This window comes from Kogia breviceps, chromosome 1 (genome assembly GCF_026419965.1).
Source record: "Kogia breviceps isolate mKogBre1 chromosome 1, mKogBre1 haplotype 1, whole genome shotgun sequence".
Classification (NCBI taxonomy): domain Eukaryota; kingdom Metazoa; phylum Chordata; class Mammalia; order Artiodactyla; family Physeteridae; genus Kogia; species Kogia breviceps.
Genome location: NC_081310.1, coordinates 83,658,503 through 83,686,166, shown reverse-complemented (window position 1 = coordinate 83,686,166; position 27,664 = coordinate 83,658,503). Strand labels below are relative to the sequence as shown.

The following is a 27,664-nucleotide window of genomic DNA, read 5'->3' as shown; positions in this document are numbered from 1 at the left end:
CCAAAGACACAAGGAAAAGGCCACCTGCAGGAGCACACGGGAATTCTGCAGCCTGAGAGCAGGCTCTGGATACTAATGGATCCCACCCCATTTCCCTGGCTCTCTCTTTCCTCCAGAACTACTCAACTTCCATTCCCTTGATCCATGTCACTAGATTAAGAAGACGGATGTCTCTCCCTGCCACGGACATGCCAGACAAACCCTGGGCCTCTCTTCACATTCCCCAAAGTAGTGTCAGGAAAATGAAACACTTGTACGGAACTTCTCTGCAGCATCTCTGTTTCGTTTCTTTCACACCCTGGGCCGAGGAGCCAGTGCTTATTTTCACAGGAGTAAAGAAGCCTCAGACTGTAAGTGAGGTTAACACCCACCCCGAGGCTGGATTCTTTCTGTTCCCTCTCAACAGCTGAGCATCATGATTTTGCTAATTAAGCCGCTTTCTTCTCCTTAATTAGCTGCATGTGAATCTTGTTGGGAAGTCTTGGATCCGTGAAATAGTCTGGGATAAGAATGAAAAAGAAGAAATCATCTAAACCCAAGGGAAAAAGACTAGGAGAGAGACAGCTCACTCTGCTAAAAAGCCAGGACGGCTCTGTCTTAGCAGGACTGTTACTGGTGGTCCTGCTTTACAATGTAATATGAGATGCCACAGCAAATCCCAAGGTCGCTCTCTGACTTCCCCGCCCCTGCCCACCCCACCCCCGCCAAGTTCTGAGCCTCCAGCTCCAGCATTCCCAGCAAGGGCTGACAGGACGGCCCCTGTCCCCTCCACACCGCCCCGCGCTGGCCTGTCAGCTTGCTGACGCACAGGAAGCCATCAGAGGGCTGAGGGAGTTTCTGGTTTTCTGCTCCAGGCCCATCTTGGGGCCCAAATAAATACCAAGTGTTATTCTTGTCTCAGCTCGGCCTGCTGGCTCCGGTCTCTGAGACATCACGCCCTCTCTGAGAATATCCTCTCAGAGGAGAGCCACGCTCTTGCAGGATGACGACAGAAGAGGATTTTTATATACCCAGCATAAAACGTGAATCAGAGGCAGCATCTGCTGTGGCAGCAAAGACATACTTAGATTCAGTCAGAAACGGTTTGAGGCTATAACCCCAGGGCTAAAAGGACCCAAGAAATCATCGAGCCCAGCCCCTTCCCTTTAAATACCATTGACCTCAAGCCATCTCAGGGCAGTGGAGCCCATTAGAATCACCTGGGGAGCCTTTAAAACTGTGGATGCCCGGCCCCACCCCAGACTAATTAAATAAAAACCTCTCGGGGTGGGCCCGGGCATCAGTATTTTTTAAAAGTTCCCCAGATTATTTTAATGTGCATCCAGGGTTGAGAACCCTGCTTTAAGATTCCCAGGGAAAGAGCTGCCAGTCTGTTCCTTAGGGAATCTCAAAATTCTTAACAATCTTTACCACGAGGAAGTTCTGCCTCGTTTCTTATCTGTCCTCATTTTGAGGAAATGACATTGAGGAAAGAGCCTTTTGAAAAAAGCTCCCTTGGGAGACATTGGATAAAAAAGCACCCCAGACTCTGCAGGGAGAATCCTGGGCTTGTCCGAGTCTAAATTCACAGTAACACTCCTGGTGCTCGTTTATCAAATGCCCAAAGTGGATGCTGCCTTACTCACCTGCAGCAAATTCTTGAATGTTGTCTGGTCTTTTCAAAAACATTTCTCTGGAAAACATCAAGGGATAAGGGGAGGAGGTAAAGCAGGTCCTGCACTGTCGGGGCAGATGACCTGAGACACACCCGTCGTGGCAGGCGGAAAGCCAGAGGACTCCTGCCAAGGACCCTTTCCTTCGTGATTTTCCTTCTAGTCAGGATCTGAGGCCAGGAGCAAGACATTCTAAATGGCAAGAAGCCCAGGGAATGCTCACCTCACAAGACAGCAAGTGCTGCAGCCAAGTGAAGCTCGTCATTCACTCCACAAACATTTCACAGAACCAGAGACCAGGCCCGGGCCAGGTGGCAAGTTGAAGAGCTTGCTGCCTCATCCTCGAGGGACTCACGTGTGGTGGGACAGATGTGCAACCCACAACCTTCCAAGGAAGTGTAACCAGGAATCGCCACGGGTTGGGGGAAGGGCACAGTAAACCATGCCGAGAAGACGGACTTGAGATGGTTGCTGGCCCTGCATACAGTGGACACTGGGACAAAACCCACGGTGCTGGTGCCACTGGGAAGCTGAAACCGCCTTATAGCCCACCGACTTTTATAGCTCATAAAGCTCGTTCACAAACATTATCTCACTCTACACTCCATGAAACAGCAATGACTGTGCCCCATTTTACATATGAAGAAAGCAAGCTTTCAAAAGGTTGACCATTTGCCCAAGTTCATAAAGCAAGTAAATAAAGGAGAGGAGGCCTAGGTCTTGTGGTTCCAAGGCCAGTGCTCTACAACATGGCCTTGTGGCCATGGCTGCCCTGCCCACCAGCATGGAAGGCCCTCCCTGCCCAGGAGGCCCCTGCTTCCCAAGCTTTAAGAATTTTGCTTCCCTTCTCCTTCAATTCGATTTGAGAATTGTTGAGCACAAATTCTGTGTAAGTCACTATATAAGATATGACGGATTGATTTTAAAAAGATAAAATATAGCCCCACCTCAAAGGAATTACAGTCAAGTGAAAGGAAATGGGTAAGTTCCCAAATGTCCAAAAGGCCAAGTAACCTCCAGGTAGTGCTACAGGAGGGTATGAAATAGTATGCTGGGAGATCACAGGAGAAAGAGTGATTCCTTACGGCAAGACCCCCAAATCCTCACAGAGCAGCTGGCGTTTGAGAGCACCCTTGAGGTACACATGGGACAAGGGCTGAGGGACAAGAGCCTTCCAGACCAAGGAGCAGCAGGAATAAAGGCCCGAAAATTAACGGGAACCGCCCATGTCCTATCGACAGTGAACTCCAGAGGGTAGGAACTGGGTCGTATCCACCTTTGTTTCTCCAGGGTCTAGAAGAGCACTCAGGGAGTGTCAGTGCCCCTGCAGACGGCGATGGAATGATCAGAGAGTTCCAGTCTGGCTGGAGTGGCGGCATGTGCAGGGAGTAGTGGGAAGCGAAGGAGGCCCTAGTATGGAGGGCCTTAAAGACCAGGGAGAGACATTCATACTCAGTTCAAGATACAATGGTGGGGGGACTTCCCTGGTGGCACAGTGGCTAAGAATCCGCCAGCCAATGCAGGGGACACGGGTTCAAGTCCTGGTTCCGGAAGATCCCACATGCTGTGGAGCAACTAAGCCCGTGAGCCACAACTACTGAGCCTGCGCTCTAGAGCCCGCAAGCCACAGCTACTGAGCCGGTGTGTCACAACTACTGAAGCCCGCGCGCCTAGAGCCTATGTTGCGCAACAAGAGAAGCCACCGCAATGAGAAGCCCATGCACCTCAACTAGAGAAAGCCCACGCGCAGCAAGGTAGACCAGTCGCAGCCAAAAATAAATACTTTTTTTAAAAAAGAGAGAGACAATGGGGGGACTCCCCTGGTGGCGCAGTGGTTAAGAATCCGCCTGCCAATGCAGAGGACACGGGTTCGAGCCCTGGTCTGGGAAGATCCCACATGCCATGGAGCAACTAAGCCCATGTGCCACAACTACTGAGCCTGCGCTCTAGAGCCTGTGAGCCACAATTACTGAGCCCGAGTGCCACAACTACTGAAGCCCATGGGCCTAGAGCCTGTGCTCCACAACAAGACAAGCCACCGCAATGAGGAGCCCACGCACCGCAACGAAGACCCAACGCAGCTAAAAATAAATAAATATATTTATTTTTTTTAAAAAAGAGAGAGACAATGGGAATGGATAAACAAACCGTGGTAGAGTCACACAGTGGAATACTACACAGCAATGGGAATGGAGGATCTAAAAGATACTGCTGAGCAAAAAGAAGCCAGGCACAAAAGAGCACATATTGTGGAATTCCATTTGTATAAAGTACACAAAAAGGCAAAATGAATCTGTGTGATTAGAAGTCAGGATATTGGCTAACATTTTGGAGGAAGTGACTGAAAGGGGCCACAAAGGGTCTGAGGTGCTAGTCAGGTTCTAGTTCTTGATCTGGACGCTAGTATCATGTGTGTTCTCAGCTTGTGAAAGTTCAACCAGTTTAGGATATGCCACTTGTCTGTACTTTATATTTCAATAGAATGTTTAAAAAAAAAAAGGCAATATTGTCGATCCACTGAAGATTTTTCCAGCCAAGGAATGATATGATCTGTGCTATGGTTTGGGAAGATTCATCTGCCTGGCTGTTTACAAAAACACCTAATAATGCCTGTCTGCAATTTCACACTTTATTATCATATCTCCAGCCTAAAACCTGAGATCTCTGGTGGCCTAAAATAAGTTAGATCCCTATTTCTTCCATTTTTCAGTTCTAAAATTCAAGGCATTAAGAGTTGCATATACTGTATATATGAGTATAGACTGGAGAGTTGTGGCTGAATGGCCATAAATCATTAGGATCTGCAAAACCCAAGTGGTGAGCTTGCTTCCCAACAAAAACAGTGTGGAGCTTCTCATGGCTTGCAGTGAGTGTACAGCAGAGACCTGCAGACAGGTGAGGACAGGCATGCTACCCAGGATTCTGTCCCCTCTTCTCCCTTCCTCTTTTCTCACAGGAAGGACCACCTGAAGCATCCAATGAAGATGAGGGGCTGATTCTGGTTCACTCTGGTATCATCCAAAGGAAATAACAACCACACCAAAAAGAAAACCAAAAGCAAACCCTCAAAGTTCAAACACTTCCTCTCCCCTCTCCCCTCCCCCTCAGAAAGAGAAAGGCCTAAAAACGGCCAGGAGGATTTCAGGAGAGGACCTTCCAGGACAGCAAAAGGAGAAGCCTGGTGGCCAACCTGGCCCAGGGAGGGGGATGATAAGGAAGGAAAGGGAAGACACCTAGAGCTGTCCTTGCAGACACCCAGCTCCTCCTGGAATCTGTTCCTGGGCAGAGAAGCAGGGCCACCCCTGCCATGTGACTAAAACAACACCCTCTTCATTCACCACCCCCAAGGGTTCTAATCCTTTTGTTTGTGAACATTGCAAATGGTGAGTTAATTCAGGTTTTAACATCTATCCCCAGTCTCGCTGCTGGAATCATTCCTAACTTGGATTGCAAGCTCCCCAGGATAGGAAAGATGTCATCCTTTATCTCCCTTTAGAAGAAAAGGTACAGAAAGTGATGGCCTGATCTCCAGTGCTGACACTGACAGAGGACCCCCAAACTATCTTTTGCCCAAGCCTTAACCCTGGCCCCAAAAAACCAAACCTCACAGACAGGTTTCCATTTTCCCTTTCCCCTCCCCCTATCTGCCCTCTGAGAATCGGCTGTCACTTTGAAGAACAATGAAGCATGGAAAAAAGACACCCCTCCAGGCCTACTTTTAAAAAGACAAAGGAGAGCCCTACCTCTGGCTCCCCAGCTCCTGTGTGCTTACAGTGCAACACAGTGGAAAAACCAGGGGTTTGGATCCTGGTTCAGCAATTTGGGGAAGGTATTTCACCTGTAAAATGGAAGTGATAATAAACTATCTTTGTAGAGTTGCTAGGAGAATCAGCAAAAATGTACCAAAATGTCAGACACTGTGGGCCCTGGGGACACAAACATGGCTTCACCAGCTTAGAGCTTTGGTCCAGGGAGAGAAAGAAAAGATGGACAATGCAATTATACGATGTGATAACTGCTAATGTAGGAAACCAACAGCAGTGCCTGGAAATGGAAGCCATTATTATTTAAATCTTGCCTATCTGTCTGTAGCCAAACAGTATTCGACATAGCTCTATTGTTTTCATCCATTGATGCTCCATGATTTTTTCTTCCCTCAGTTCTTTGCTTTTCATCCCATTAGGAACATTTTCCATTCAAGCAAATGCCATTCTGAAAGGCAGTGTGGGGCAAGGAAAACGGTGCTCCAAGACATAGTGGAAAATGGTTTTCTTTTCCCCATGACTTACAAGGGAGGGGCTTCCAACCCTTGGGAGTCTTTCCACACCAATGTTCTCAGGTAGAGAAAGGCCAGACGTCTGAATTTTTTTTAAGTTCTAGTGACCTTGTTAAATGCCTCTGATAGAGAATAGGGTTCTACACCCAATGGCTGCCTGCTGAGTTTCTCAATGCCAAATTCCCTCTTCCAAGTGTTGGAAGGTATGTATTTATCCTTAGAGCTAAAGTGAATGCATATTAATATTTTTGAGAATTTTGAGATAACTGAAGGAAACCTCTAGAGATAACAAGAAAACCCTGGGTGCCACAGACCCCGGCGCTAGAAAATATTCAATCTCAGGATATTTTCTAAACTTCAGACCCTAAAGGAAGCAACAAGTAGTGTTTAAAGAAGGAAGAGGTCACTCACACTCATCTATTCCCAACGAGATTTCCACTATTTGCTCAAGACAGTCTGAAAACCACCTACCTGAAGAAACCACTTATGAGCAACTCCACTTCTTTGTGGGTCCTTAGGTACTTTTCATTAGTAATCCGAGTCTGAATCTGGAGGGCAAGAGCAAAAGGTCATGCTTCATGAAGAGAAATTTCAGGGTTCAAGCCCTGGAGGTGTGGGGGGCTTGGGGAAACAACGTGCGCACTTAACCCGGGTCTCTTCCCAGGACGTTTGAACATTTAAGCCATCTGTTTTCTTACAGATCAACATCTTCAATGCTGCCTCCGGCTCAGGCTTAGGGGCCTTTAACTAAGGTCGGGTCTCTACCGTTGGGAAGTCCTTGTTTGTATCTAAGTTAAAGTATCGGCAATCATTTCGGTCCATTCCTCTGGCCCATCCCTGTTTAAGTTTGTTTCTGCACTTTCGGGCGCCTGTCGGGCTCTGTTCAGGGCCCCAGAAGCCTAGGGGTCCGCCGGGTGTGTCCCCACCCACCCAGCCTTCCGCCCCTTTATCTGGGAACAGGCTCCACGTACTTTTTCTCTGGGGCCCTTACCCAGGGGGAGCTGCACTCTAATGGAGGCGGGGGTCGGGGGCCGCACCCACCTTGAAGCCGCGCAACTTCTCCAGCTGCTCGGGGCTCAGAGCCTCGGGGTACAGTCCTTGAATCCCGCCCGGCAGGGTCGCCATCTTGTCGCGGTCGTCATGGCGACGGGAGGCGAGGCTGGTGAGGACCCGCCCCAGCATGGCCCCGCCCTCTCCAGAAGGGGGCGGGGCTGAGGGAAGCAATAAGGGGGCCACTCTGAAGCCGAGAAGTAAGCTCAGGAGGGTGTCTAAAGGATCCCCTTCCCCAGATTTGGGGACTGAATTCCCAGCTTGACTGCATATGAAAATGAGCCCTTCTTGACCCCACCCAACCTCAAATAGTTTTTTCTTTAGCTCTAGAGCATAAAGGAAAAGGGATTCCTAAGGCAGAGTCTCCCAGAATCTGGTTCCTGACTCTCTCACTTGCCTAGTAGAGGGGAAGGAAAATCTAGGCTTCTTCCCTTTCCAGCGGCCCGGGAGCCAAGCCCCTCCATCCTTCAAGTGCAGACACTTGACCCTGAAGTCTTGGATTCTTAACACAACATGAAAGCACCCCATAGGATGGAATGAACCAAGTTCTACAAAGGAAGGAATGTTCTCAGACTAAAAATGCTGGAAAGGACCTGGGGACATGCTGCCAGAAGTTTCCCCTCTTGGACTGACTTTCTTGTGTAGATTAACTGCTCCTTATAAAGTCTAAATCATGTCTCCCACTCCCAAAGGAGTAGGGGAGGGGAAAGGCAGTTGGTCTTCAAGATGTGTTCTTCTGCTATCTAATTAAGTAGAGAAAGTGAGACAGAAAGCCAAAGAGCTGAAAATAGCACCTAGAAAGGGCAGGAGGCTGTCTGACAATACACACAAGTGCTGAATTTCTACACCCCCTCAGAGATCCTGAGCAGCAGAGACCTTCTGAGAGGCAGAGAAGAGGGCCCAAAAGGAGGCAGTCTTTTCAGATTTGTGAAAGCTGCCCAAGGAGCAAGGAGAGAGCTTAACAAGCCCAGCATTAGGCCATGGCCTGCGATCTGCCTCTCAGAAAAGACTGAGGAGGGAATTCGCTGGCAGTCCAGTGGTTAGCACTCCGTGCTTTCACTGCTGGGGCTGGGTTCAATCCCTGGTCAGGGAAGTAAGATCTCGCAAGCTGCTCAACGTGGCCAAAACAAAAGACTGAGGAAAAGAAGTGAAAATGTTGGCAGTTCCCAAGCCAGGAAAAAAACCTCAAGAGGTAGATTAAATAGTGGGCTACAAACCTCTTCTCAGAAACCCCATCTGGGTAGTAATCATTTTGATTGTTTTTTAGGAGCGAGAGTTATAGTGAGAGGTAGATAAGCTGCCATCTGTCAGAAGTGATTTTTTTAGGCAGGAGCAGAGGTTAATCAGAGGTGATAGTTCCTGTTGGCCAAGACCTGTCTCTTCCCACCCCTCCATCCCCCAGAGAAGCTAGTGTTGGAACCTCTAAGTTGCACTGTCCAATGTGGTCACCACGAGCCACCTGTGGCTATTAAGCACTTGAAATTTGCTGAAAGTGTCAGATGAGCTGTAAGTGTAAATCACTCACTGGATTTTGAAGACTTGGTATTTTAAAATGTATCTCATTAATAATCCTTACATTGATTACATGTTGAATATTTTGGATATACCATATACACTCAGTGAATAATATATTGAATATACTGGTTAAATAAAATATATTATTAAAAGTAATTTCACTTTTTCTTTTCACTTTTTTAATGTGGCTACTAGAAATTTTTAAATTATATATACAGCTTGCATTACAGTAAATGGTGCTGGTCTGGACTGTCAAATCTACACACACATACACACACACACACAGAGGCATATACATGCACAATTCCCTCCATCCCCCACCCCATGCATAAAATAATTAATGTCTTCCTTCTGCTAGGCTATGATCTTCTTGTGCTTTGAGAATCAGTCAAGCCTTTCTTGACTGACCACATCCCATGACCCAAACCCCAAATACACATACGTGTAAATGAGAGAGGCTACTTTTCTTTTTTTAACAGCACCTCAGTTCTCACTATTGTAAATTGTGTTGGCCTTTCTTACCTCTCCACTTGAGGTAGAAGCCACTTGAGGGAAGGAAGATTATATAATCAATTCTTTGTACACTCTCACCGATTCTGCTACAGAAGTCTTCACTCTGTTTTCAATAAGTGAGGCCAGCAAGTATTTGGCGAGTAACCATTCTGCCCACACATACCATCACTACATTTTGACCTTTCTGAAAAGTACCCCAATTATTTAGCATGTCTCGTTTCCTAAGAATCTAAAACCAGGAGTGAGCTCTCTCTTTATATAGTCAATAATCTTTTAACGTAGGGCATCTTAACACTGAGCGCAGAGAATAGGAAAGAGGGTGAGCTTGGGGATGGTGGGCAGAGAAAGTACCTTGGAGGAACCTAGTTGGAAGCCCCATCTCCTCCTGGAGAGCAATTCCCCGGTATGTGCCTCTGGGTCATTTTTTCCCCCCAGTCTTCACCCCACAGGGATTCCCTCCCCTACAGCCTGAAGGACAACAGAGATGTGCCCACAGTCGCCCAGCAAGTCGCCCTGAAGAGAGCTCCCACCTCTCCTCTCAGGCTGAAGCCTTCCATCTGGGGACCACAAACTAAGCGAAGGATTGGAGGCGTTTTACTGCCTGCAGCTGTCTCCTCAATTGCTGACTGGGAGGAGGAGTGAGGGGAGTTCATTATAATTCATTTTTGTGAATGTTTAATATTTCAATTAATATGATTAGCCCCAAGCCTGAATGAGCAGCAGGGCGGCAGATCTGCTGACAAGACACAGAGTAATGAGATCAACAGGGCCATGGGGTCTTCCTAGGCTCCATCCTCAGAGGGCGTGATCTGTTTAGCATCTCCATAAATACCAAGATCAGATTAGGAGGCATGGGAAGGAGCAGTGGGGGTGGGGAGATGGGTGGAAAGTTACTTTCCAGATGTATTTGCACTCTTGACTCCCTGGCACTGCCATCGCATATTCTGACCACCCTGCACTGGGTCCTCTTCCATCTCCCCCCACCCACCCATTTTAGAGGACCCTATTGGGAGGACCTGGACATCCGTACCAGGAAGTGTAATCATGTCTACACACACACACACACACACACACACACACTCACTCACACTCACACTCAAACATACATACCTGTCAGAAAGTGGCTTCAGGCCACAGAAATGATGCTAGGGAAGGATGGATGGTGGTTAATGGAGAATCAAGCAGTAGAAGGAAGGATAGCTCTCACCCAGGGCTCAAATGAAGACACAAGAGGAAGAAAGGCCAGGCTCAACCACTCCCCCCATTCCCAAGAGGAGATTTGACAGTGACGTTAAATGCATGGACTTGGAACCACATTGTCCGGGCTCCACTCTCAGCTATACCTCTTTCTAGTGTGTGACCTTAGGCAAGTCATTTAATCTCTCTATGCCTTGGTTTCCTCATCTTTACTCGAAGATAACAATAGAACCTACATCATAGGGTGGTGCTGAGGTTTAAACAAGTTAGTAAATATAAAGCACTTAAACAATGCCTATGACATGGACCAACACCGTAAGAGACATCCAAGCGATAGTACTATTAATTCCCTTCCAGAAGAAAAGCCTGCCTGTCCAGAGAGCTGAGGCAGGGCTGCTGGGATTCAGGTCGGACAGATTTCAGAGACACCAGCATCACTGTGGAGACATCAGCCCCATTCTGGGGTGAAGAAGGGGTGACAGGAGGCAAGGAGTTCCATAAAAGCTGTAAGCCCAGGTCGGTGAGCATCTGATGGCAGGCAAGGGCTGCCCCGTCCAGGAGGTTTGATGTCAGCAGATACTCCCTGCATTGAGGGGGAGCTGTGAGTGAGCCCAGTGTACAGAGGGGTCAAGCTCCTGTGACATCACAGAGCACACTGATCATCTATAGAAGTTGAACTGTTTAGGGGAGTAATGGCCCCCAAATATGCTTCCCCCATCCCTCTTTGTTACCTGACTCAATTAGAGAGTCCCAGTCAGGGAACATAACTGGGGTGGGGGGGAGGGGAGAAGCAGAAGGAAGGAATTTTGGGGTTTCCTCTGCCCCCTAAAGGGGAGCTTGCCAGCTGTGATTCTGCCCACTGAAGGAATCAGGAATCTACTCTCATCAGAGGTTCTTGGCATTGACTACTTATTCGAGAAGTATTTGTTAAGCTCCTACTACGTGTGAACAAGACACTGTGCTAGACACTGTGAACAGTAAAAGCTGAATTAAACAGTGTCCTGGTCTTCAAGCAGCTTCCAAGTGCGAGTTCCCGCTGTCACCACTGCTACCTCCCTGCCCACGCACTTATACACACAAACGCCCCAGAGGGCGAGAAGGGGGCATCGGCAAAGGCCAGCAAGATCGAGTTTTTCTTGGTTCCCTTTCTGGAAAACACAGTTCCCTCTCTGCAATCATCTCACCCTGCTCTCTCTTCCACAGCCCCCTTTCCATCTTTCTCTCTGGGTCCCTTCTGCCCTTTCCCCCAGGCTCTGCGACCTGCTTCCCTCCCCAGCTACACCCTTCTCCCCACCCGCCCCGAACCTGCCCAGCCGTCTCTATGCCATCTTCTTTTCCCTGTTTTCTTCCCTTGGCTCCCCACTCTCAGTCTCCCCAGATGCCAGCTCCTCTCTCTTCCTCCCCCCTGCTCCCCTCTCCTGGGTCTTCTCTTCCAGCACCGGGGACAGCTCCAGCCCCCGGAACAATGGACCCCACCTTAGGGCTCCTCTATAAATTCTCCATCTTAGTGCCTTGCCCAACTCGTGATTAGGGAGCAAGATGGGGGAAGGGTTATTATAAACAGGACCAGCTGCTCTTCTGGGGGTGGGAAGGGAGTCAGGGAGGAAGGAGATAGAAAGAGGGCGTGGCTCTTGTCTGGATTGTGCGTCCCTCTCCAGGGTAGAGAATTTGTCTTCCACCCCTGAGACTGACATCACTGCTGTCAGGGGAAAGGAGGTGGGAGTGGGGAGGGGGGTGTGGAGGGGGGAGGTTTTTGTTGAGGAGAGCGCGGCCGGAGAGCAGAGCTCCGGGACCCAGGTGACCGGGAAAGCAGGCAGCCCCAGCGGCGGGAGCAGCCAGCAGCAGCCCAGGCCCGGGGACAGGGGTGGGGGTGGGAGGGGGGCTGAGGGGAGGACCTGAAGGGAGGCGGCAGGGCCAAAGGGACCCCCGGCGCCCTGCCGCCATCAGAGATCAAGCATCTGGCATCAGGGATCTTCGGACCCAGCAGAAGGATCAGCCACAGGGGAGGTGTCCTCCCAGGGAAGCCAACGAGAGCTCCACCTGCCCCACATCAGGAGTGCCCCCCCCAACGCTGCTGGCAACCATACCAGGACCCTAACCCCTCAGCCTGCAACCCCATCACCCTCCTCAGGCCCTTTCCTCCACCTCCAGCTCTAATCTCAACCCCTAGTTCCCAGCGCCCCTGCTACCACCCTAACCCTCCAGGTCTTGGCCACACTGCCCCCCATCCTGGGATATCTGCCAGATCTCTGGGAGGGAGATCGTTTGCTTGGGCTATGCCCCCTGGTGGCCTGACAGTGTCTGCCTAGACCCCTGACCCCTAGACCTCAACTCCCTGGGCCTCCTTTGTGTGAAGAGCGGCCCCTCCGCTCAACACTGTGGTTGAGGCCAAAGGGAAAGCCAGCCCCGGCCACTTGCCTCCTTGCTGGGCAGCTCCCCCTGGCCTTCGGGCCTCTCCCTGCTCCCCTCGGCCCCTTCTCCTGGGCCGCCCCAATGAAGGAACCGGATGCCATCAAGCTGTTTGTGGGGCAGATACCGAGGCATCTGGAGGAAAAGGACCTGAAACCCATCTTCGAACAGTTTGGTCGGATCTTCGAGCTGACTGTCATCAAGGACAAGTACACCGGGCTGCACAAGGGTGAGGGGTCAGGCCAGGCTGGAGAGGTTTCAGGGAGTGGGCTGGGAGGTTGGGAGGCTGGGAGGAGGTGGGGAAGCCAGGCTGGAGGGATGGAGTGGCTGAAGAAGGCTGATCTGGAAGGAAAAGAGTTCACGGGCTGGGGAGTGTGGATGGAGGAGCTAGAAGAGAACTCAGCTAGGGTGACCAGGGGACCCCAGGTGGAGGACCAAGGAGAGCCTCTCTGGGGGAAGAGTTGTCAAGGTGGCTGCAGAGATGTGGACCCCAAAGTTGAGGGGGATGATGTGGATGAACTCAAGGAAGGATGGAGGAACGAGAGAGCTGGTTTGAGAGATAAGGAGCTGGGCAGGGGTGTGTGTGTGGAGGGGGGACAGCACGCACAAGACTGAGAGTCTTAGTAGCCTCAGATACTATTGGGATGGGGATCGGGACACAGGGTCAGGTGTTCAACCTGGAAAGAGTGGATGTTCGTGGAGTGGGCAGGGCAGCTCTAGAACTAAAGAGGGGGACCTGGGAAACAGTGTAGGACAGAGATTGGTAAAGATCTGGGAAACGTAGGGACTAGAAAGTTAAGGGAGCTGGGGGTGAAAGAGGATGTGCCTCAGGCCAAAGGGCTGTGCAGCTATGCAGGGTCAGGCCTGGGGTCAGGCCTTGGAGAGCCCCAGACGCCGGGAGTCAGAGGGGCCACGCTGCCTCCCCCTCCACCGGCCCAGGGACTCCAGCTCCCCACTCTTCCCTTTCCTTCTCTAGTCCACTCTCCACCCTCCACCTGCCTCCCATGGAGCTGGAGAGGGAGGAGGAAATAGGGAAAATGGGAGAGGAGAAGGCTCATGATGACCAAGATGGAGGGAGGTGGAAGCAAAGGAGAAAGGGGAAAGGAGACCAGCTAAGGAAGAGAGAAAACCACACTACACGTACTTGTCTGGAGATCACATGCCCCTTCTCCTCCCCCCACACAAAGCCCCAGCTCCCACAGCCCAGGCGTTCTCCCTCTTCCATCACCCCACCATGTAAGCCTCCTGGTCTCGGGGTCTCTGCCCTGTGCTCATCAGCCCAGAGACTCCGGGGAAGAATGTGCAGCCCCTCTCAGACACCTCCCCGCCCCAGCAGGCAGAAGGTGGCAAGAAGGGACAAGCTTCCCAGTCCTCAGTTTTGTGGGGGGTAGGGGGCCTTTTAGGGAGGGGAGACCGGGGACTCACCCCCGACCCGGTCTCTCTGCCCCTGCCCCTCCTCAGGATGTGCCTTCCTGACATACTGTGCCCGCGATTCAGCCCTGAAGGCCCAGAGCGCCCTGCACGAACAGAAGACGCTTCCAGGGGTGAGTCCCGGCCTTTTCAAGGCCTGAGGGCTGAGAAGGGCCTTAGAAGGGGCACCACCTTCCCAAGACACTGAGTGTATTTTCCACCTCCTCTCATCACCAGGAAGCCCCTAGCTTCTTGTAGCACCCCTCCTCCTTGCTGAAGATGCACGCATTTCTTCTCACCAAGAGAGAAGGAAAACAGCGATGAGCAGAGTAGATATAACCCTTGCATAGAGCAGAGGTAGCCCTTTCCCCACTTCCCAACCTGCCCTGGGGCAGCACTTAAAGGAGGGTAATAGCTGGTTGGGAGGCATGGGGAGAAGACTTTGGACACCAAGTGTAGGGCCCAGTGAGCAGGAAGCACTCAGGCACTCTTTCTGGCTCTGGGGAGGAAATCTGGCTGTGAAATGGGGGAGGGGTGCCTGCGGCCCGAGATGGGCAGCTGGTGCCTGCCCGCCTGGCATCTCTGTGCTGACTTCTGAGGTCGAACAGGCTCACCTCGCGTCTCCCAGGAAAAGCCGCGGGAACAGTGCCACAGGGCATCAGGGTGGTCAGGGCCTGGTGGGCCTGGGCTGGGAGTAAGCCCTGTGGAGGGGGGCAGTGGGCAGCAGACAAGGGCAGGGGCAGCCACCAGTGTGGAAGATCAGGCCTGACCCCACCAAGTGTGCCCAGGGAGGCAGGGGGTGCCTCTGACGTGGCCTCCCTCTTGCAAGGTCAGAGCTCTTTGTCTTCTTCCCAGGCAGCCTTGCAGCTCGTCCCAGGCCTGGGCTGGCACGGACAGGAATAAAGAATCTCAGACTGCCCCCCAGTTACCCATCCTGTGGGGAAAGGATGTGCCATTCCCTTTCTGTATCTATCAGCTTCTGTTGTCTTCCCTGGAAAGTACCTCTTGAGAGCTAACTCCACCCTTCCCTCCAGCCAACATTTGCTAAACACAGTCTGAGAGCTGGAGACACACCTGTCACATCCTCTTCTCCTTCTCTCATGTGGGAATGGAGATGGAGCCCGATCCTCCAGCTCTTCCTGGGAGAGAAATAGACAAAACAGATGGGAAAGGCGGGGGTGGGGTGGGGTGGGGGGGGTGGATCTAGGAAAATTAGAACTGTCTCCACCACTCCCAACTTCACACCCTCCATGGCTCTGTGACCCTCTGTGGCCCTCAACCCTAAACACCACTAGGAAAGCAGATCCGCTGCCAGCTCCCCACCTTCACCCCACTATCTTATCCCAATCGGGGCAAGGCAGCCCAGAACAGCCATCGCCCAGAGAGTTAAGGATCTGTGTATGTGTGAGCAGGCTCGGGCTCTAAGAAGCGTGTGTGTGTGTGGGGGGGGGGGGCACATGAATCCCTGGGAAGCCTGGTCCCATCACATGACCTCACAACTCTCCTCTCTCTTTCCTCTGGGGAGGCCCCTCACAAATCAACAGTTTTCATTTCCATTGCCGTTTCTGTCTTTTTCTGTTGTCTCCTATCTCTCAGAGCCCCTGCGGAAACCAGAGGGGGACAAGGGAGAAGGTAGAAAGCAGAGGTACTGCAGTGGGGACATGGGTGAGAGAGACGGCGCCGGGTAGGCAGGAGCCCCAGGGCCACCTGTGCCAGCTGGGGGCTTCTGCCCTGGCTCTGTCCCCCTCCAGCTGCCTGTGTGGCTCAGGCAGGGCTACGCCCTGGGTGTGGAAAGGAGCTGCCTCCTCTTCCTGAGGTAATAAGGCCCAGGGTGGGAGGCGAGTGAGAAGGGGAGTCCCAGTTAATCATTGTCGAGCCCTGACCCAAGCTCTCAGATGAGGCTGAGTCCTCCACTTTGGCCCTTGCCCCAAGGGACGGAATCCAGAGGCACCTGAGAGAGTCTTTAGTAGGAAATGAGGGGTTCTATCCTCCAAGGGGCCCCCTGTGCTGGGGTTTTGGGAGAGCAGATGTCTATCACCAAGCTCTGACTGACCCTTTGTGCCCCCAGGTCTTTTCTCAGCCACCTGCCTTTCCGGCAGCAGTGTTTCCCCTCAGACAGTCATTGTGTGTGAGTGTGTGTGTGTGTGTGTGTGTGTGTCCAGTGTGCCAGCTCTTGCACAACTGTGTTGAGAAGTTCCTCCTATTGTCTAATCTCCATGCCCTCTGACTGCAGGTTCTTTCTTTAATGGGGGCATTTACCCACTCTCCTTTCTCCCCATCTTTGTAAGCTCAGAATCTGGAAGGTGCCACCATATTTGAGTGATGCTTCAGGCTGCAGAGAGAAAGAATGGGAGCTGGGCCTATGGCCATGGAACACCATTTCCTTCTCTCTCCCCTAAGAGTTCCCAGAAGAGGCTCTGTCACAGGTCCCTGGATTCTTCCTAGGAGCAGGGTGTGACCTCCTGGAGGTGGTAGTGTGAAGGACTCCTGTCTGGCCTGTGCTTCCCCCTCTACTTGGGCCAAAATCCCACTCTGGGGACACGGGTCCTCCTGGTCATCTTGCCATTGGGCAGGTGGATTCTGGCTCCACGGAGAGGACCTGTGTGTGGTCTGGGACACTGGGCGCAAGTCTGGAGTCGGGAGTGGCAGGGCACCAGGCCTGTGCCCTCAGGAAAATTAGATCTGTGGGCGTGGGGAGCTCTTCTTGGAAGTGGGGTCTTAGCTATTGGTGAGAGGGACTTACTTACAAGTGACCACATTGGTAGGGGTCTCAGGGATACTTGGTAGGAGTATAAATAGCCCCTTCTTCTTTGGGAGGCCCTGGGGAGGGCTTATCACCTGGCGGGTGGTAGCTAGGGAAGAGAGGCGCCTGGCACCAGGTTGCCCAGTAAACAGGGCCCAGCTGGACCCAGGGGAGGGGGCAGGTGTGCCCAAGCTGAACTAACAAAGGCTGAGCTTCCCACAGGAAGTGCCGGGCCAAGAAGGAGAGGCTGGGAACGGGGCACTGGGGGCCACTGAGGGAGGAGTCTGTCTATGAGGGAGTGGGGAGAGCCTTCCGTCAACGTGGTCTGTGCTGTGGTCTGCGCACTTGTGTGTGTTTTTGTGCAAATCCATATCAGCTGTGGATATTTATTGATATGCTATTTTTGTGCCTGGGAGCCTTGCAGGGAGGGAACACCAACCTTTCGCTCTGGATCCCAGGGTCCCCATCCCCCAACTAGAGCAGCAAATCCCCAGGGGCCTGTTGGGAAGGGGTTAGTGCCTCTAGCATAAGAATTCCCCGAAGCTGTGACTCCAGAGTGCTGATCCTACCTCTCCTGTAGTGGGAGCTGGGGGACTGGCTGCTGCCCTGCCTGTGAGGGGACTTCCTGATGGCTTTGACCAGAGTACAGGAGAAAAGGGTATTGAAAGACCAAGAGTCCTGAGTGTCTGACCCCCACCCCTTGCTACACACACATAAACTCACACACACAAGCTCACACGCGCTCCTGAGGAGATTGAACCTCCGATGGGATAATCCCAGATTGGTGGAGGATAAAGCTGGGGCAGATTGGCCGGAGGATTTGTGTGACTGTTCCCCCTCCACCCCTACGCCCCCCAGCTGCTCTCAGATCCAGAGATTGGGGGGGAGGGGTGGACAGGGAGGAAGTATTGGTTAAGGTGGGGCCTAGATTTGATCCAGGCTGAAAATACCTCACCTGCAGAGTCCAGCCAGACTGACTGGCATGGCATGACACCTGGGAACAGGGTGCATGGTGAGAAGGGGCAGGGGCAACTATCATTTCTGCACTTCTCTATGTTAAGTGCTGACACACAAGACCTAAAGGCTAGCATACTAGAGCTGAGGGGAACCTGACTCTAGATTGCCTGACCCAGCTCATTTTACAGATGAGGAAGCTGAGGCCTAGAGGAGAGAAATGACTTGTCCAAGGTCACCCAGCCAGTGAGTGGCAGAGCCAGTCCTCGAAGTCCAGTGCCTTTCCTGAGGGTAACTTTTGCCCCACCCTCAGAATTTGGATGAATGGTTTCTTCTGTTTACTTATTTTTTTGGTTACTAGAACTAGGGCTGCCCCACCATCATATGAGTGGGGTGGCCAGGTGTGGCCCCAGCAGTCAAAGTCTTCAACAGCAAAATATTTTCAGATGTGAAATCCTGAGTCCCTCCCTCCCTCTCCAGTTCCTAAGATGCTCCCCACACTGGTTAAGGAAATCAACCTGCGGGAGTCATTCCCAAGTCCTCTTACCAGACAGGAACATGGAGTGGGGAACTGTCTGTATTTCCACTGGAGGCTGAACAAAGGGAGATGCTGCAGGAGTAGGGAGAGGGTAGAGCTCAGGAGAACTTCCGGGTACCCGGAGAATCGCGAAAGAGCACAGGACAGCATTTCCTCCTTTAGAGCTGTCTTGGTGGTGAGACATCAAGGATTTGATCTGGAGGAGGAAGGCAAGAGCTTGGACAGTATGGCCACTGCAGGGCCTGCTCAGCGCCTCCCTCCAGAATCAGGAAGCTCTCCTGGGCCCCTCCCCCACCTCCCAGCCCCCACCAAATCCTCCACCCCCAGCATACCCTGTTCCCACCCCCCTCCCCACTCCTTCTCCGGGTGTGTGGAGCAGCAGAAATGATGACGTCACCATGGTCGCCAGGGCGACGGGGACGGATAAATCAGGCTGAGTGGGCGGTTGCCATGGCGCGCATTCTCCCGTTGCCACGGAGACTGGGCATCTGCTCCCTTTGTGCTGCCCGAGTGCCTTCCCCCTGGGGTCAAGGGGTGTAGGGGGGCAGAAAGAGAGGCAAACACACCTCTAGGGGTCAGAATGAAGTCGGGGCATCTGTGGGGTCTCCCTCAGTCTAGAGTCTTCCTTGGGGCTGCTTGAGGGGGTGGCCTCTGTTGCTCTTACTTTGTAGAACTGAGGCAGCTGTTGCTGAACAGCCCTTGGTTGGGCTCTAACTCAGGACCCGGGTCCTATGGGCAGCCCCACTCTCCCCCTAAGGAGAGCAGCACCTCTCCCTGGCCAAATCATCTGGGGCCCTACCTGAGCTTAGACTCGTGCCCCAGGAGCATCCTCCTCTACATCCTCTCCTTCCACTACCTCTCATCCCCTCAGGTCCTAATCCTAAACAAGATTAAGCCCCATCCCTCCCTTCCCATCAGCACTTTAGAGGGCTGGGCCTGGGGCTTACTCCCTCTAGCCTCTCCACAGGTCCTGGCCTGGGGAGGCCTCCTGGGGTGGTCAGAGGAGGTCCCCAGCAGTTGCTTTCTCTTCTTTCCTTTAGATGAACAGGCCGATCCAGGTCAAGCCAGCCGACAGCGAGAGCCGAGGAGGTAGGTTCTGTACCTTGGGACTCAATCCTTCTCCCTCAATCCGCAGGCCTAGGACTTGGAGTAGCTGAGGGGCAGGCTTTCTGAGGAAGGTCTGAGAATTCTGAAGGGTTCCCTGTCAAGGTGGGCATAGGAGTCAGGGTGGCCAGAGGGGATATGATCCAGCCCATTGCAGAGACGGCAAAACTGAGGCCCAGAGTAGAGTGCAAGTCAGTCCTTCAGAACTGGGATGCCCAGTCTATGTATCTGCAGCCCATCCCCCAACCATCCCTTCTTTCACACCCTAGAGCCATCGGTCCGGGGTGAGGGGAGTTCCAGGGAAGAGCTGAAGGCGAAGGGGAGGGGTCTCTGCCTGTCCCAAGCTGGAGCAGGGCTGGGAAAGCAGCCTGGAGGCCCTGAACCTGCCCCTTCTCCTGTGCCCTACCCGCCAGAAGACCGGAAGCTCTTTGTGGGGATGCTAGGGAAGCAGCAGACAGATGAGGACGTCCGAAAGATGTTCGAGCCTTTCGGGACCATAGACGAGTGCACTGTGCTCCGGGGCCCAGACGGCACCAGCAAAGGTAGCTCACCGATACCCCTTCCCCTGCCGGGTACTCCGCCTTCCTGCCCCTCCCCCACTGGTTCCGTCGGCAATTGGGACTGTTGGGGCGCTCAAGGGTGGGCACTCATCCCTTCCTCCACCCTCTTGAACTCCCCAGGCTGCGCCTTCGTGAAGTTCCAGACTCACGCCGAGGCCCAGGCAGCCATCAACACCCTTCACAGCAGCCGGACCCTGCCGGTAAGTCCTGTTGCCCCAGCCCTCAGGCCTTTTCCAGCTTGGCTGGGCCCACGCCAGACCCTGGCTCAGAGGGCGCAGTCCGTTCTGGATAGGGTCTTTACTATCCAGAATGGACTGCCTATTATTGAATGACTATTATTCAAAAAGAATTTTCTGGCAGAAGAATCAAACCTCTTAGGGACAGCTTCCCCTTTCCAATAACATCTCCCAGCCCCTCCTCTCCTGCCTCCTCCAGCCCTCAGCCCTGGTCACCTCTCACCTCTTCTCCCTCCTTCGCATATCCCCCACCCCCCACTGGCTGGGCATCGGGACACTTGCTTAGAGGCCCCGCGTGGCCTCTGCACATTCATCCTGCTGCCCCACACATTAGCAGTGGGTCAGCTGACTGATCTCGCAGAGGGCTCCCCCAGCAGAACAAACCGCTCAAAAGGAGCTAGCTGGCTCCCAAGGAGGTGAGCTTCCTATAACTCGAGGTTCTCCAGCAGAGGCTGGGTGAGCACTTAGCAGGGACCTGGGCGAGAGGATGCAGCATCAGATAGAGAACTGCGTTCCAGACCCTAGGATTCTACAACAGTCCTTGCAAATGTTCCAGGCTGGTTTTTATTTGGCATAGGCTGGTATGAAACTTTGAGGCTGCATCCCTGAGCACACCGTGAGGACTGGGATGTGGGAGCATGGGGTGAGGTAAGGGGGTGGGGTAGCTACCAGGCAAGATGAGCTTGAGGTTAAACGTTTGCTGTGGCTGATCCACCCTGGGGCGGATTTCCAGCTCAGAATCTTCATGGAGAAGCCAGGACTGCCCTTTGCATTCTGGGAGCACTTTCCCTTTCCCAGCACATTCCTCTACGTTTTTTAGTCTTTTGCACAGTCTGGCACAGGGGGAGGGTGGGATGAAAGTCTCCCTGCTATGACATAGGCACAGTGATGGCTGCCCTCCCAAAGAGGCCAAGCCATGCGTGGTGGAACTGAGGCCAGGTCCTGAGGGCTCTGGGGAAGAGAGACCCCGATTCTGTCCCTCTGACCACATGGGGGGCCGGTGCCCAGGGTGCCTCGTCCAGCCTGGTGGTGAAGTTTGCTGACACAGAGAAGGAGCGAGGTCTCCGCCGGATGCAGCAGGTGGCCACCCAGCTGGGCATGTTCAGCCCCATCGCCCTCCAGTTCGGAGCCTACAGCGCCTACACCCAGGCCGTGAGCACTGCCCGCCGCCCCCTGCCCCGCCCTCACGCCCCCAACCCCTCCTCCCCGTCCTGGGCCGGGCCCATCCCCACGCTCTCCAGTGTCCTGCCGCGCACCCCCAGCCCCAATGCCCAGGCCCAGGGTTGGGAGGGGAGCCAGGCCAGGGTGCATGGGGGCTGGCCCCACTCTCCACTCTTCCCCTGTCCCCAGCTGATGCAGCAGCAGGCGGCCCTGGTAGCGGCTCACAGTGCCTACCTCAGCCCCATGGCCACCATGGCTGCCGTGCAGATGCAGCACATGGCCGCCATCAATGCCAATGGCCTCATCGCCACCCCCATCACCCCATCCTCAGGTAAGGTCCAGGCAGGGCTGGGCTGGGTGTGAGTGGGGCAGGTCAAGGGAGCTACCACGTGGTAGGGGAGGGGAGGGGGGCACAGGGCATCACTCAGGGAAGCCATGGGGGCTGGGAGGGGTTCAGGGGTCAGAGAGTAGCCTGCTTCCTCCCCTCTGTCCTCAGACTTGTTGACTGCTTCTCTGCATTTGTGTGTATGTGTGTGTCTGCTTCTCTGTTCTGTCTCTGCTGCTTTCTCTTCCCCAGGAACCAGCACCCCTCCTGCCATCGCTGCCACGCCCGTCTCTGCAATCCCTGCTGCCCTGGGCGTCAACGGCTACAGCCCGGTGCCCACCCAGCCCACTGGGCAGCCTGCCCCTGATGCTCTGTATCCCAACGGGGTTCACCCCTACCCAGGTGGGGCTCTCTGCCTACCCACCCCTCTCCCCAGCAAGCATCCCAGCTATCTCTCACTGCCAGCAGGCATGACACACCTTCCCTCTCCAGGCTGTGGGGTGATAAGGCGCTTTCTCCTGCTCTGTCACCCTGGGCAGGGACATTCCTTCCCGGTCTCAGCCACGGAAGCTGAGGCACAGAGAGGTGAAGTGAGTTCGTCCAGGGTTGCACAGCCAGTCACAGACTCAAGTCTTGCTAACGCCAGGCTCTCCCCTCTCCCTACGGCTCTGTGCATTTCCACCCTCTCATTTCACATCCCATGCTCTCCCATGAGGCTCTCCTCCCCACCTGCCTGGCCTCTGCTCCAAGAGGCACTGGTGGGGCTCCCAGCAGCATCCCAGCCCCACCCTCACGGTCAGTGCTGCTCTCCCCAGCCCAGAGCCCCGCGGCCCCCGTGGACCCCCTGCAGCAGGCCTACGCGGGGATGCAGCACTATACAGGTGAGGAGCCCCAGAGCAGGCCCCAGTCTGGGTGGAAGGGTTGGTAAGAGCAAAAGAGGCCCAGAAGTTGGGTCTGGGCTTCGTGCTGTCTGCCAGCCACCCCGTCAGACTTCCCAGCAGGCCATAACTGTGAGGACACGCCTTTACGGGCACGGTCTGAGGCAGCTCCCCCTCTGACACCTCTAGGTCCTGTCCACTCCATCGGCCTGGGCAAGGGAGAGGGGGGCTGCGGTGGCTGGGAGGGCCAGGTGGGGCAGGGGCCTCTCAGGAATCCCATTAGCTCTCTCTGTCCTCCCCCCGCAGCAGCCTACCCGGCAGCCTACAGCCTGGTGGCGCCTGCGTTCCCACAGCCTCCTGCCCTGGTGGCCCAGCAGCCTCCGCCTCCCGCCCAGCAGCAGCCTCCGCCTCCTGCCCAGCAGCAGCAGCAGCAACGGGAAGGTGCGGCCTGGGGAAGGTGCGGCCTGGGCGGGGAGTCCCAGCCAAGAGCCTTCAGGGCTGGGGTGCCCTTGCCGTGGGCTCCAGGGCCAGCTCTGGCCTCATGTGTGGGGATGAAACTGGGGGGAGGGGGGCAGGTGAGGTGGCTGGCACCCTGGCCCACATGTTGGGGGCTGCCTTCCCCAGCCCCCTGCACCTTGAGTCTATCTCCCAGTCACTGAGCTCTTCCTTCTGTCTCCGCTGCCACCCAGGCCCTGATGGCTGCAACATCTTCATCTACCACCTGCCCCAGGAGTTCACTGACTCAGAGATCCTCCAGATGTTTGTCCCCTTTGGCCACGTCATCTCAGCCAAAGTCTTTGTTGACCGGGCCACCAATCAGAGCAAGTGTTTTGGTAAGAATATGATGATCTAAAAGATAAAATATAGCACATTTTGGCCAAACTCCAGATGAGGTCAAGATCTGATGCATTTGCAGGCACTTATGGTTGCAATGGACCCAGTAGTTGAAATCCAGATTGTCCAAGAGTCTGAAAGGACCAGTTTTTACACTCCTGACATCCCATACCAGCTGCTGCCCAGGCCCATCTCTTCCTCCAGAAAACCACATCTTTTCTCCTTAAGAACTGGTCAGATCCATGCTCTGTGAGGATTGGAAGAGGCTCGGGAACTGGGGAAGTTCAGTTGTCAAAAGGAAGGCTTAGGGAGCAGGGTTTAGCTGCCTTCACTCTTTGAAAGGCTGCTTCAGGGGAGAAAGGGGACGTGCTTGTCCTCTGGGCTTCAGAAGTCATTTAGGGTCCAGAGTGGAGGTTTCAAAAGGCAGGTTCTGAGCTATCCAGGCCAAGGAAGGGGCTGCTGCCCCTCAAAGAATGTTGAAAGGAATGTCCCAGGGTGTGCGAGAAGCCGGACTGGACTCATTCACTCAGCCTGTCAACCAACAACTACTTACCGAAAGCCTCCTGTGTGCTGGGCAGTTTTCTGGGCATTTGGGAGACCTGGAGGAAGTAGGGTGGTGACGGGAAAGCAAAGAGCAGGCCTCGGCCTAAGCACAGGACAGTGGGGCAGGGTGGGGTGGGTGGGGGGGTTGGTGCTGGGCCAGGCCTTATGCCCCTCTCACCTCAGGCTTTGTGAGTTTCGACAATCCGGCCAGTGCCCAGGCTGCCATCCAGGCCATGAACGGTTTCCAGATTGGCATGAAGCGCCTCAAAGTCCAGCTAAAGCGGCCTAAGGATGCCAACCGGCCCTACTGAGGGCCCCAGGTGGGTCCCGCTCCCATCCTGTGACCTCTCCAGCCCCTTCACATGGCAGCCAGGGCCCTCACTTGGACTGCCCCCACCCCCTTTCCCACCACCCTCAGGGATGCCCACCCCTGACTCTGGGCACTTGAGGCAGGGATCTGGAGCAGCTTCCTCAGCTGTTTTTCAATCACCCAAGTCTCTCTCTCTTGCTCTCTCTCTCTCTCTCTCTCTCACACACACACACACACACAACGTGTGCGCGTGCACACACGCACTCACACTGTGACCCCAGAGACAGCCAGGTCTGTATATGTCTGTGTCCACTCCCTAGAACCTCCCCAATATCTGGTCTCGTTTGTCTGGTCAGTGTCCATGTGTCTTGTGTGTCTCTTTTTCTGGTTTTCCTTTAGGTTGGAGTGGAATTAGGGGAGTAGGGTTTGGGGAATAGGGGGCTGGTTTAGGGTACTGGAGGGTCCTAGAATCACTGGCTCCTAGAATATCTGTTGTCCTGAGAAGTGGGGACATCAGGTCCTGGTGCCCTGGACCCCAGGTGATTTCCCCTCATGTGGCAGTAGACCCACGGGACAGGGGAGAGTACACAGAACAGACTGGGGGGAGTCCGAGTGTCAGGGCTCTGGGGAGCAGCTTTGGTTCAGGTGGAGGCAGCTGGAATGCTGGACTGCCTGTGAATTTCACTTAACAGGTCCCCTCCTCCCCACTGCCCGCCACCCGCCAACCTCATGGCCACAGAGCTGTGAGCTTTCATTACTTTTGTGTTGTTTAATCTCCTTTGGACCAAACCCCTGAAAAAAAAACAACCCAAGAACAATACCCACATTTTCTGTTTTTCCCCCTTTCCCCCCAATCCTGGCTGCTTAACTCCTCCCACCCTGGGGGCCCCCCAGCCCAGGGCCCGTGTCCATTGTCGGCCGAAGCCCCCATCCCCGGACCCCTGCTCCGGGCCCCTGTAAGTTGCATGGAACGAGCGTGTTGTCTTTGGAGCCGATTGTTTGTTATTTGGGGAGGGGGCCGCGGAGGGAAGCGCCCCCCAGCCCAGAGTCAGGGCCGGGGGCAGCTCGCGGGATGTGCTTGGTCAACAGTGGTTGGTGACTGTGGTCTGTGTTCCGTGCATTTCTCTCTCGCTTTCTTTGTTCCTTTCCAAAAAGGAATGAGAGCGCCCCCTAGGGGCTGGGGTGTCTCGCTCGCCCCCACGAGACTCCAGCCCTAAGTCCAGCCCTGGTTCCACCCCGGCCTGCTCTGCCGCCCTTTCGCGGATGCCCCCTTGCTCTTTTTCCAGGTGTCTGTCCCGACCCTGCACCCTCCTTTCTCTGAGTCACCTCTGCCTGCCTGTTTGTTGTCTCATTTCTTTGCCCCTCCTCCTCTAGTCCCTGTCTCCGTTATCTTCCACATTCCTTTTCTCACGGGCTGTTTGAGTATTTCCTTCCTAATATCCTTTGGTTTCTTGTGTCATTCGCCCCTCCCTCCCGTCTCCTCCATCCCTGCACCGGCCTGGGGGACCGGATGGTTCAGTTTGGACCGAGGCCTATCTGATGACCTGCCTTCCTCAGCCACCCCAGCTCCCTCTCCCCACCCAGGGCCTGGGACCTACCTCAGCTGCCATCTTCTCCACAGCTTCACCCACGTTTCCTTCCTTCACAGGCCTGGAGACACCAGAGGAAGGGGCGCCTCACCCCCTCGCCCCACGACTGGCCCCAGCCCTCTCTGCACATCCGCCCTGGCCCTTGATTGGGCTCTGGGGCAAACGCTGCTTCATGGCCCTGGGGGCACAGGACACCGGCCCACTCCCACCACCCCGCCTCCCCGAAGGGCCTGTTTCCTCCCAGGTGCCCTTTTGGCCTTTGTGAGGGAGCAAGGAACAGGCTCGAAGGCTCTGGGGTATCTGCCTTCCGCTGGGGCTCCTGTGACGGGCCTTCTGCGCCCAGCCTTCGCACTTGCCTCCCCCAGCAGCGGGCCTGTTCTACCTGTGCGGCCCGGGAGGGCAGTGGGGGCCTCCCACATGCTCCCTGCCCACCATCGCCCCAGCCTCGCCCCCATATTCGGGGTTTCTCAGAAGCTGGTTCTCACACTCCCTGTGGCCACCCTCAGCTCGAGGTAGGATATCCCTGAACCCTGGGCTCCCAGCCCTAAAACTCACTGCCTCCCCCAAGGGCCCCCTCCAAGGAGAACGTGGAGGAGCCCTGAGGGCTGCCTCTCCGCCAGTCAGCCACAGAGACCCTCCTCCTTTCACGAGGAAAAGACCTCCCCCAAACCCCTAAAAATGTTTACAGTCTCTGCTGGCCCCTCCGTGTAAATAGCACTACCACCCGTGCGTTATCCAGCCCGGCCCAGCCCGGACGCTGCCATTTCTCTTTCTGGGGGTTTAGACAATGTTTCCCTTGGATTTTCTCTCTCTCTTGAGTTCTCCCTTTGCTTTGGGGGGTAATTGGGTATTTGGGAGGAGGGGTGTGGGGCGGGCTAAAGGGGTTTATTACCTGATCATTTTCTCTAGAAAGAGGTTTTAGGGAAGATAAATGGGGTGGGGGTGGGAGTGGTCCGGGGAGAGTGGGGAGTCCGTTTCAGACACTTCTCTATGCTTAACTTATTTATTTATTGCATTTTACTTTTAAAGAGTTGGTCTTTTCTGTCTAAATAAAGAAAAAGTTTAAAAGCATCAAATAAGTGTCTTGGGAGGTTGAAGGTAGGGGATGGTGCACGGGGACGGGGACGGGGACGGGGTGGGAGGGAGGTGAGGAGAGTGAGGTTTGGGAGAGAAAACTCTTATCAGGAAGGCCCAGCCCTTGCCTTTGAGCAGTGTCCAGGCACTGATCACGGCTTCATGATCCTATTCTTCCGCCCTTCTTTTGGGCTTAATTCTGGAATGCTCTGTAGAGCTGGGCACAGAGGGAAGAAAGCAGGTCAGCAGGCCTCTCTCCCGCATCCAGCCCTGTCCCTCTGAAGGCTGAGGACATGCAGCCTCACACTCCAGACCTCCACTTCTCCCTTGTTCGTGTGAGGGAGCTGTCTCAGCACCCGGCCAGTGGGGCTACTGGGGGCTGACTATACCACCGTTTATGAAGCAGTTGCTCTGCACATGATTCTGTTCTAGGCCCGTAATGTGCATTTCCTCATTTAACCTCCCAACAGCCCTATGAGGCAGGATAGAATTTTACAGACAGGGAAACGGAGGATTTGGAGGTTAGTTAACTTACCCAGTGTCACAGAGCGACTAAGGGATGGCTGCAGGAATAGAACCCAGGCCCCAAAGCCCATGATGTGCTTGTCTCATAGCTTCAACTACCTGTTCTGTGACCTGAGGCAAAGATCCCCAAGGAGTATCTAGCAGGCTGGAGCAGTGAAGGTGGACGCATTAGCCCTAAGGTCCCTGCAGTTTCTAGATTCCTCTCTGTGAATTGCTTTCCGGCTGCTTTCCGATGGGCTGGGCTTCATACAGGATCGTCTTTAACTTC

General features: G+C 54.2%; 2 protein-coding genes across 16 annotated transcripts in view; one reads left to right on the top strand and one right to left on the bottom strand.

Annotated features, from left to right (window-relative positions):
- The window catches only part of RIIAD1 (regulatory subunit of type II PKA R-subunit domain containing 1), a 30,581-nt gene extending 15,441 nt beyond the window's left edge, over nt 1–15,140 (bottom strand). The window contains exons 1-4 of one of the 3 annotated variants that reach the window (XM_059081049.2): nt 6,970–7,139; nt 6,400–6,476; nt 1,626–1,672; nt 372–499 (exon numbers count right to left, since the gene is read on the bottom strand). In XM_059081049.2, the coding sequence (XP_058937032.2) occupies nt 429–499; nt 1,626–1,672; nt 6,400–6,476; nt 6,970–7,110 (336 nt within the window). In that variant the 5' untranslated portion in view covers nt 7,111–7,139 and the 3' untranslated portion in view covers nt 372–428. Of the gene's footprint in view, nt 1–371; nt 500–1,625; nt 1,673–6,399; nt 6,477–6,969; nt 7,140–15,096 lie in introns of those variants that run through there. The other 2 variants (XM_067036246.1, XM_067036244.1) reach the window with 2 other exon arrangements.
- On the top strand, nt 11,922–26,871 carry CELF3 (CUGBP Elav-like family member 3). Of its 13 annotated transcripts, XM_067036214.1 has the most exons (15): nt 11,940–12,000; nt 12,736–12,841; nt 14,074–14,156; nt 19,298–19,346; nt 19,631–19,645; nt 19,775–19,903; nt 20,042–20,121; nt 21,166–21,309; nt 21,508–21,649; nt 21,896–22,045; nt 22,459–22,524; nt 22,828–22,962; nt 23,211–23,354; nt 24,082–24,218; nt 25,857–26,870. In XM_067036214.1, the coding sequence occupies exons 4-14, from the start codon at nt 19,298–19,300 to the stop codon at nt 24,207–24,209; spliced, it is 1,182 nt and encodes a 393-aa protein (XP_066892315.1). In that variant the 5' UTR covers nt 11,940–12,000; nt 12,736–12,841; nt 14,074–14,156; the 3' UTR covers nt 24,210–24,218; nt 25,857–26,870. The 13 variants fall into 13 exon arrangements, with proteins under 13 accessions (XP_066892270.1, XP_058936272.2, XP_066892315.1 ...); XM_059080289.2 differs by lacking the exon at nt 19,631–19,645 and having other exon boundaries at nt 11,928–12,000; nt 25,857–26,871; XM_059080297.2 differs by lacking the exon at nt 19,631–19,645 and having other exon boundaries at nt 11,958–12,000; nt 19,778–19,903; nt 25,857–26,871.
- The last annotated feature ends 793 nt before the right edge of the window (nt 26,872–27,664 follow it).